The sequence below is a fragment of the Rhinopithecus bieti genome, unplaced genomic scaffold (genome assembly GCF_001698545.2).
Source record: "Rhinopithecus bieti isolate Rb0 unplaced genomic scaffold, ASM169854v2 scaffold_11839, whole genome shotgun sequence".
Taxonomy (NCBI): domain Eukaryota; kingdom Metazoa; phylum Chordata; class Mammalia; order Primates; family Cercopithecidae; genus Rhinopithecus; species Rhinopithecus bieti.
In genome coordinates this window covers 509,021-519,313 of record NW_016806877.1, presented here as the reverse complement: position 1 = coordinate 519,313, position 10,293 = coordinate 509,021, and the positions used below count along the sequence as shown (strand labels likewise).

At 43.7% G+C, this 10,293-nt stretch overlaps 1 protein-coding gene across 1 annotated transcript in view; it reads right to left on the bottom strand.

Annotated features, from left to right (window-relative positions):
• Positions 1–1,073: 1,073 nt before the first annotated feature.
• MYOM1 (myomesin 1) overlaps positions 1,074–10,293 on the bottom strand; it is a 155,800-nt gene continuing 146,580 nt past the window's right edge. The window contains exons 35-38 of the mRNA XM_017878326.1: positions 7,151–7,187; positions 6,888–6,910; positions 6,007–6,062; positions 1,074–1,819 (exon numbers count right to left, since the gene is read on the bottom strand). Of these exons, the coding sequence (XP_017733815.1) occupies positions 1,526–1,819; positions 6,007–6,062; positions 6,888–6,910; positions 7,151–7,187 (410 nt within the window). The 3' untranslated portion in view covers positions 1,074–1,525. The remainder of the gene's footprint in view (positions 1,820–6,006; positions 6,063–6,887; positions 6,911–7,150; positions 7,188–10,293) is intronic.

Below are 10,293 nucleotides of genomic sequence, written 5' to 3'. Positions count from 1 at the left end.
TGGGGTCCACTTGACCCTTGGGAAGCTCATCTACTTGCCGTATATGGGAGTGAGAACACAGCATCTGGCTCCTGCTTGGTGTTCAGTGTCACAGCAGCAGCATCCAGCACTTGTCTGGACAAGAGAATTGGCCACAGTCAGATGAGAAGCAATTTCCAGCCTTAAACTTGTAAAGGAGAGGGTGTGCAGCAGTTCCTGCCAACTGTATAAGGAAATTTCTTGCCCCATCCACTACCTTTGGCAGGAGAAAGAAGGGGAAAATTGTTTTATAAGATGGTCTTGTTCTGTCGCCCAGGCTGGAGTGCAGTGGCACCATCATGGCTCACTGCAGCCTTGACCTCCCAGGCTCAAATGATTCTCCCACCTCAACTTCCCAAGTAGCTGCGACTATAGGTGGGCACCACCACACCCAGCTGATTTTTAAAATTTGTTGTAGAGAGGGCTCTCGCTATGTTGCCCAGGCTGGTCTTGAACTCCTGGACTCAAGCAATCCTGCTGCCTCAGCCTTCCAAAGTGCAGGTGTGAGCTACTGCACCCAACAGAAAAAACTTCACCTTGACAATTTTCCTAGAATGGTGTGTGTTACGTGTATGGGTGTGTGTGTGTGTGTGGTGCTGGGGTCAGGGAGGACAAAACTTTCTAAAACAGCTGCTGCTGGGATGCTCTCAGCAAACCCCTCAGGGAGTGGCAAGTTCCACAGCTGGCAGTTCTCTGTGCTTAGAATGAAGGCTTCTTTTGTACCTTTTATTCTTAGCTGTGGGCCCTTAGTCTCCAATTCTGGCACGAGGTACCTCACACCATCTTATCACATGTAATTGGCACACTACGTTCAATTGCCTTGTGTATCTTATTAATGGAATGGGCTTGTGTGGTGAGCCACCGGATGTGCCCGGGCAGTGTAATTTCACACCCCTCAACCTCGTTGAGCTCAGATGACTTATCTGATCATGTTGCAAGGTACTGCTTCCACCAAAAGGAATTTCAATCAGAAGATGTGGCACAAGAAGCATTGAGAAAGAAGCACCAAGAACACCCAACCTAGTAGCAAAACAGCAGGAATTTGAGAAACAGTGTCGGGGAAGAGGACAGATGTGAAAACTGTTTATTCATACTGAGGTGTCCAGCCATAAGGCGCCCGTTGAAAAGCACACCACTTCTGTGACAACACACGAGACACGGCCGTGGCTTCACAGCTGCAGCTAATCCCAACTCGCCCCACAACACATTCGTCTGCCCTCTGACCATCACTCAATGTCCCTCCAACTTTATTCAAGTCTTCTCCTTAAAACTCTTTCCTAATCTTCATCCTATGAACGGTATTTTCTTAACACATAATTTTGTAGATAAGGCAAAACAATTAAAGTGTCACTAGTTGGTGCTTTTTTATATGAATGAAAGATCTGACATTATTTCCCCCTCAAGCCAGAAAAGAAGAGGGAGGAGAAAGCACAAAGACGTCTCATCCTTAACCCAAACCATTCACACTCAAGTCGCACAGGCCGGCTGGCTCTCCTCGCACCTCCGGTCACTTGGCCTTCTTGCCGCCTTTCTGGGCCTCCAAGGCAGCCATCCTCGCCTCCTCCTCTGGGATGAACACGCTGACAGTGAAGTCGCTGGTCTCCGAGCCATACTTGTTCTTCACAACCAGCCCGTATTTGCCCGAGTCAGCGGTGCTCACGCCGTTGATGGTGAAGTACGCGGTCTTCCCGGCCTCGAACTTGAGGTTGCAGTGGTCATCTGAGGCCAGGGCCTTTTCGTTCTTCAACCACGAGACCTCCGGAGGCGGGTCTCCCCACACATTGCAAGTGAGATTAAGGGCCTGCAAGACAGGTTTTATGGGAGAGAAGAAGATAAATTAGATATAATAGACACAATGTCAACAATCTTGCCGGCTACTGGCTTGGCATGACCAAAGGGAGGATAAGTAAAAACCTCCTGGACCAGGGTTTAAAGTAGTTATGTGTATGCACCCGTTTGAGTTACAGTTCGAAATAACGTCTGAGGGGATCTCCTCAAGGCCTTTATATGCTTTCCGGCTTCTGGAATGCTTATTCTCAAAAACACACAAAAGAGTTTATGTCTATTCCCCATTTTCACTTTCTCCTTCATAAACGTATAGATGCCTTTTGCTCTATTGTGGCATTTTGGGTTCTGTCTCAGTAGAGGAATCTCATTGCTATAACTGCCACCTGCTCACTTTTGCATTTCATTTGTGTCAAAGAGCCGGGCAGCAGAATCACGGCAGCTGCTTCAGATAATGTTACCAATTTTCAAATTCCACCACCATTATTTTACTTCTCTCCTCAAACCCCACTCAATCTGTCGCAGTTGCAGTGTTCCCTACCAAAATGTATTCCTAAAGAAAACATTCTCATCCGTGCTGAAACCTTCTTCTAAAAGATCGATATTCTCAATATATACGTAGATACAAGGTCCACAGTTTACTTTACCTTACTTTTTTTAATTGAAAAAAATTTAGATAATTGTAAATTCACATGCAATTGTAAGAAAGAATAAAGAGATCAGGTGTGCTGTCTACCAAGCTTCCCCAGTGGTAACATTTCGCAAACCTGTAGTACAATGTCATAACCAGTATATTGACATTGAGGCAATGCACTGACCTTATTTAGGTTTCTCTAATTTTACTGGTGCTTATTTGTGTTTGCGTGTGTTTCATTCTATTCAATTTACAGAATATTTTCATCACCACAAGAACGCCTTGTGTTGTCCTTTTATAACCACACTCACCTCTCTCCTCCAACTTCCAACCTCTGTTCCTAATCTCGGGCAACCACTCATCTGTTTTCCATTTCTAATATTTTGTCAGGTCAAAGATATTATATAAATAGAATCACGCAGTCTATAACCTTTCAGAGAAAGCTTTGTAACTCAGCACAATTACTTGCAGATTCATCCAAGGTGCTGCATGTATTGATAGTTTGTCCCTTGTTATTGCTGAATAGAATGTCATAGTATGTTTATGCCCGTAAGCGTCATCTGAGCTTTTTCCAGTTTTGAACTATGATGAACTAAGTTGCTATGAACATTTGTGTACAGGTTTTTATGTGAGCATAAGTTGTCATTTCTGTGGGATAAATGCCCAGGGATACAATTGCTGGAATGTATGATAAATGCATGTTTCACTTTTTTTCTTTATTTTTTTTAATTAAAAAAATAGAGAATAGAGATGAAGTCTCATTATGTTGACCAGGCTGGTCTCGAACTGCTGGTCTCAAGCGATCTTCACATTGCGGTCTCTGAAAGTGCTGGGATTACAGGCATGAGCCACCACACCCAGCCCATGTTTTCTTTCTTTCTTTTTTTTTTTCCAGAAATTGCTAAACTGTTTTTGAGTGGCTATACAATTTTGGGTTACATTCCCAACAGAATACACAAGTGATTCAGTTTCTGCACAGCCTCCCCACCATTTGCTGTTGTACACCAGCCCACCCAGCTTCTATTCTCTATTACAGCAATTCTGGTAGGTGTGGTGTGTTATTTCATTGTGGTTTTAAAGTTCACTTGCCTGGTGGCTAATGATGTTGAATTTACTTCACATTTTAAAATTCCATTCTTGTATTTTTATCTTACTAAAATCCAGACGTGATAAGGAAAGAAGCAGGGCTCACAATGTATAGAGAACACACCCATCTACCTATCTTTCTAAAGAGTCGTACATGATTATTTGTTACCCCTTATGTAGGTGTATTATTTACAATTGGATAGATTAAGAAATCTGTTTTTCCCCCATCACTAATTAATATTTCTTACTGAATTATCCTACAAATATATTTCAGTCAAAAAAAGAGGAGTCCAATGATTATCCTTAAACCTAATGAGCAGATTAGGTTTATGCTTTTGGAAACTGTGATTACCTGTAGTTAAAGCTTTTAACAAAGTCAAACAAAAAGTCCCAAACACTCCCTGACAGTCTAGTGGTTAGAAAAAAAAAAATGCAAAAAACAAAAAACCAAACTCCCAAACACCTTAGGCGTCATGGAAAACTCTTATCCACACTTCAGATTTGAGTTCTGCATTACAAAGTACTGTCATATACATTCTCTTTCTTAATTCTCAGTACGACCTAGAGAGCTGTATATTTTTAACCTGATTGGGTGAGGAAAATGGAAAAGAGAGTTGAAGAACAAAAGAAGCCCTGCAGTGGGTGAGCTTAAACTTAACCGTGATCCTATTTTCCACTCACGAGGAAACGCAGTTGAGTGAAACCTACCTCTTGCTAAAGCATTTCCACATGCCTTGCTTTGTTACCCGAATTCCAGTCACCCACTGTGTGTCTTCACTGCCCTTTGAAGTGGAAAATTTGTTCTGCTACAAATATCTCTACCCCAGGACTGGTATGTTAAACTTGTTTTAATTTATTTTCCATTTATTTTTTGTAGGCAGCATCTTACTGTGTGTTCCAGGCTGAAGTGAAGGGGCATGTCATGATTCACTGCAGCTTTGACCTCCTGGGTTTCTTGAGAGAAACAAACAGGTGTGCACCACCATCCCCAGCTTTTTTAAAATTTAAAAAAATTTTTAAAATTTTTTTGTAGAGACGTGGTCTCATTATGTTGCCCAGGCTAGTTTGAACTCCTGGGCGTAAGCAATCCTCCTGCCTTGGCCTCCCAAAGTGCTGGTTTACAGTCATGAGCCACTGCACCCAGTGGCTGTAAACTTTTTAATGAAACATAAAGATAAAAAAAGGGAATCCAGGTTAGAGATTATGTTGATTCGCTCAGACTGTGTAGAGTTAAATGAAAGCGAGGAAGGCCTCATTTGGCATCTTTATCTTACAGGGGCTCTTCGGAAAATGCACAGTACTTGTTGGGGACAAGTTGCAGTGATTGACCTGATGCCAAATTTACAATGTTGTGAACTCTTGGAGAGATCATTATAGAGACAGGTTACATCAGTTTAAAACCGAATGGAAAGAAACCAGAGGGGCATGTTCTATTTTTTTGTGTGTGACAGGGTCTCTGTCACCCAGGCTGGAGTGATCTTGGCTCACTGCAACCTCTGCCTCTTGGGCTCAAATGGTCCTCCCACTCAGACTCCCGAGTAGCTGGGACTACAGGTGTGCATCACTACACTCGGCTAATTTTTGTATTTTTTGTAGAGATGGGGTTTCGCCGTGTTGCCCAGGTTGGTCTCAAACTCCTGGGCTCAAGTGATCTGCACCCCTGGGCCTCCCAAAGTGCTGAGATTACAGGCGTGAGCCACCGCGCCTGACCTAGGGGCACATGTTCTCAGGATCCCCTGGAGTTCTGTCACAGGGGAAAAAAATTAATAAAGAAAGAAGGAAGCCTGTTTTCAACAGAACTACAGCCTATAGAAGTTTCCATATCGCACTGTGTTAGAGGTAATTTCTTTCTTCAATTTTATTTGTCATAGAGTTAACACAGAACATTTTCAGTTTCTCATAATTTTAAAGGGTGACTTTTGAAAGATACTAAGTGGTCTACATATGTCTATCAGAGACAAACTTTTATCCTGATGCTTGACCTGTAAAATATTAAGATGATTGGAAAACCGACTGATTTTTTTGAGATGGAGTCTCACTCTGTTGCCTGGGCTGGAGTGCAGTGGCATGATCTTGGCTCACTGTAACCTCCACCTCCCAGGTTCAAGCAACTCTTCTGCCTCAGCCTACCAAATCGCTGGGATTACAGGCACCTGCTACCACACCAGGCTAATTTTTGTATTTTTAATAGAGACAGGGTTTCACCACGTTGGCCAGGCTGGTCTCCAACTCCTGACCTCAGGTGATCCACCTGCCTCAGCCTCCCAAAGTGTTGGGATTACAGGCATGAGCCACAGTGCCTGGCCAGAAAACCGACTGATTTTTAACCTTGTGTTTGGTTACTCTGGTTAAGTATAAGCAGCTATGGAATAAGATGAAGGTGGTAGGCTGTTAAGTGTATCTTAAAAGAAGGAACCAAGGCTGGGGTGCTGAAACCTGTTCCTAGTGCAGAAGGAACAGGCACAGGCAGGCTCCGTGCTTACCTTCCCCTCCTGGATGGTGACCACATCTGGGAGACCTCCCAACACCCGGGCACGATCTGAAAGCACAGGCATTTTGGGTTAATCACTGCAGTGGCAAGGCCAGTGGCCATACTCACAAAACCACCCAGGAAGCTACAGTTCCAGTTCAGTTTCCTTCTCCTGATTCTTCTGTACAGTTTTCAATATGCAAAAGAAGAAAATGATCCACGGATTCAGGATTTTTCTTTTCTTTTTTTTTTTTTTTTTTTGAGACAGAGTCTTGCTCTGTCACCTAGGCTGGAGTACAATGCCACGATCTCAGCTCGCTGCAACCTCCATCCACTGGGTTCAAGAGATTCTCCTGCCTCAGCCTCTCGAGTAGCTGGGATTATAGGCACCTGCCACTGTGCCTAGCTAATTTTTGTATTTTTAGTAGAGACGGGGTTTCACCATCTTGGCCAGGCTGGTCTTGAACTCCTGACCTCAGGTGATCCGCCCACCTCGGCCTCCCAAAGTGCTAGGATTACAGGTGTAAGCCACTGCACCTGGCCCTTACAATGTTTCTTGATGTTTCTTTTCTCCAATACATACACACTTTTATGAAACACTGTATCTGCAAGTGACAATCTATTGTATAATTTGCAGCTAAGAGGTTTCTCAGGATGTCTGGGTTGTAGCTCAAGTCAAGGGTGGGGTGACATTCTTTACAATGTAAACTGAGACCTTCTTTTCATAGATATTCTTACTCAAAAGACTAAAATGAAAACATATGCAGAACACCTAAGATTTAAAAAAGAAAAAAAAAAAAACACTTCCATTCTCCTCCATCTGTAGTCATAATAGCAAAACAAAATTATCTTTTGAATCTATCCCAGGAGTACTTGTGAAAATGGTTTACTCACTTTTCTCGGCAATGGCAGCTTGTCTGTGGTTGAGAGAAACAAAGAAGAACTTAGTGTTAGTATTACTTCAAAGTAGCTAAACTTGACGACATTTTCATCGCCTCAGAAACATTTTGCTGTTCAATATAACAGTGGGAAGTGCTACTTCTACTGTATTTTCTGAAATAAAAGGCTCTTTCTAACACTCAGAGGGGTAAGCAGTAATGCAAGCTTCCAGGGAAATTAGTGCATGCAAGTGGCATTGGTTAGGACAAGGGACTTACTTCAACCTCTGGAATTCAGCATAGGCCTCGTCGTATGCTTTAAACGAAAAAAGAAGAGTTAGGATTTTCTCACCCAGAATTGACGACACACAGGGGTATTAAAATTCACAACTGGAGATCCTTGTGATCGGTCCAGACGTGACTAAACTGACTTGGATTAAGACTGTGTTTATGTGTTCACTCCACAGCTTAATGTACTTAACAAGGCCAGGAAATACTTTCTAGGCATAAAATATGAAATAGTAGATTTTAGAAGCTTTCAACTCAGCCAGAGGGTTTCAGCCCCTCAAATGGAAAGGCAAAGATTAACTCCAACAAAGAAAAAATGGGAATAAATGTCTGTTTCTTATCTTTTTTTCAGATGGAGGCTTGCTGTGCCCAGGCTGGAGTGCAATGGTGCAATCTCGGCTCACTGCAACCTCCACCTCCCAGGTATAAGCGATTCTCCTGCCTCAGCCTCTCAAGTAGCCGGGATTAATCAAGTAGCATGCGCCACCACACCCAGTTAATTTTTGTGTTTTTAGTAGAGACAGGGTTTCACCATGTTGGGCAGGCTGGTCTCGAACTCCTGACCTTAAGTGATCTCCCCTCCTTGGCCTCCCAAAGTGCTGGGATTACAGGCATGAGCCACTGCGCCCGGCCATAAAAGTCTGTTTCAAAGAAAACCTGGCTGTTGAGTAAACATCCTGAGTGTCAAACAAAACAAAACAAAACAAAACTTTCTCTTATTAAATTATCCCAGACATCAGAGCCTCCTAGATAGGCAGTTAACTCTCTCTGTTATGCTGCCTGGTCTATTTGGGCAAAAAAGCACAAAGAGTTACTGTAATCACAGAGGCTGCTGGTGCGGCCTGAAGCAATGTTTCTTATGCCATGATGGAGAGGGGATGAAAGGCAAGTGGGACAAGAAAATGAGATCTATATAATTCTCAAATAATTTTTTTCTGTGCCTGCAGAGTAAGCCACTTTGATTAAAGATTCGGGCAAAATGGCAGCTTCTCTGGGACTACAGGTGCCCGCCACCATGCCCAGCTAATTTTGGTAATTTTAGTAGAGACGAGGTTTCACCACGTTGGTCAGGATGGTCTCGATCCCCTGACCTCGTGATCCACCCACCTTGGCCTCCCAAAGTGCTGGGATTACAGGTGTGAGCTACCGCACCCGGCCTTGTTTTTCCAAGAGACAGGGTCTTGCCATTGCCCAGGCTGGAGTGCAGTAATCACAGCTTGAGGTAGCCTCAAACTCCTGGGCTCACGTGATCCTCTTACCTCTGCCTCTCGAGTAGCTGGAACTATAGGTGTGTGCCACCACACCTAGCTATTCTTAATTTTTTTTTTATTTTGTAGAGACAGGATCTCGCTATGTTGTCCAGGCTGGTCTTGAACTCCTGGGCTCAATCGATCCTCCTGCCTCAGCCTCTCAAAATGTTGGGATGACAGGTGTAAGCCACCATGTCTGGCAGGCAGCTTCATTTTGAAATCCCTCTCACCTCATCTTTCATCTCCTCAGTGGTCTAGGAATCATAATATTTTAAGTCTAGAGAGTGCTTAGATAATACTAGTTTATTCCCTCATTTTACAGATGGGAAAAATAAGTATCAAGCTAGGCTTAAAGTTGCTGGTCCTGAGTTTTTCTCAATGCACAATGAGGGGTAGACTGGTTAGGCGGACCCAGGCTAAGTCAGTGCTTCCCCTTGTCCCCACACCACTCTGAGAGAGAGGTGGGAATGGCCGAGCCAATCTGTGCTTGGTAGCAGTGGCAATGCTGGTAGGACAATCTACAGACTTTTCCTTAAAAAGGATTTCAGAGTGGGGTAGTTAAATAAGCTTTGGTGGACCAGAGAGTAAAATAAAATTTTAAAATTTTACATTTTCCACCCACTGACTGCCTCCCTTTTTCGATTGTGTTTCACACTGTCAGATGGAGTGTGGAAGAAATCCCCCGCCACTGCGCGCTGGTGACGCAGGCCAGGTGTGTCCTAGAAAGTCTGCGTCCCTCTGGAGCGGCTGCTCCCATTACTGCAGGTCCTGCAGCGAGTCCTTCTAGTCACCGTGAGTGGGTGAGGTGAAGACAAGGGGATTCAGCACCAAAAACACTGAAAGCAGGGTTGAAGGGCTACGCTCTAAATGATGAATCTGCTCTCTGAGGTTGAAAAAACCTGAGTTACTGAATATTGAGGTTGTATTTATTTATTTATTTTTATTTTTTATTTTTTGACACAGTCTCGCTCTGTAGCTCAGGCTGGAGCACAGTGGCACAATCTCGAATCACTGCAACCTCTGCCACTTGGGCTCAAATGATTCTCCTACCTCAGCCTCCTGAGTAGCTGGGGTTACAGGCATGTGCCACCACAGCCAGCTAATTTTTGTATTTTTAGTAGAGACGGGTTTCACCATGTTGTTCAGGCTGGTCTCGAACTCCTGACCTCAGGTGATCCACCCGCCTCAGCCTCCCAAAGTGCTAGGATTACAGGTGTGAGCCACCGTGACCACCTGAGATTGTATTTTAAAATGAAGGAGTAGAGGAAAAGTCAGTCCACAGTTGTCTTTATTAACTTTAATACAGTATAGACTATTTTATTTTATTTATTTTTTATTTTTTTAGAGATGGAATCTTGCTCTGTTGTCCAGGCTGGAGTGTAGCAGTGTGATCCTGGCTCACAGCAGCCTCAACCTCCTGGACCCAAGTGATCATCCTAGCTCAGCCTCCCGAGTAGTAGGGATTATAGGTATATGCCACCACACCACCACACCTGGCTAATTTCTTAAAATTTTATTTTTGAAGAGCTGGGGTCTCACTATATTGCCCAGACTGGTCTTAAATTTCTGGCCTCAAGTGATCCTCCCACCTTGGCCTCCCAAAGTGCTAGGATTAAAGGCCACCATACCAGCAGACTATTTTACTTTTGTAAGAAAGAATAGGATGAAGAGTATAGTTCTGGGAAAGGGAGAAATGGCCCAGTATTTTTTAACTTTTTACTTATAACTGAGCATTTATTATTATTTATTTATTTTTATATTTTATAGAAACGGGGTTTCGCTATGTTGCTCCAGGCTGGCTGGTCTTGAACTCCTGGGCTCAACTGATTCGCCTGCCTCCCAGAGTAGCTGGGACTACAGGTGTGTGCCACTTTGCCCAGCTAC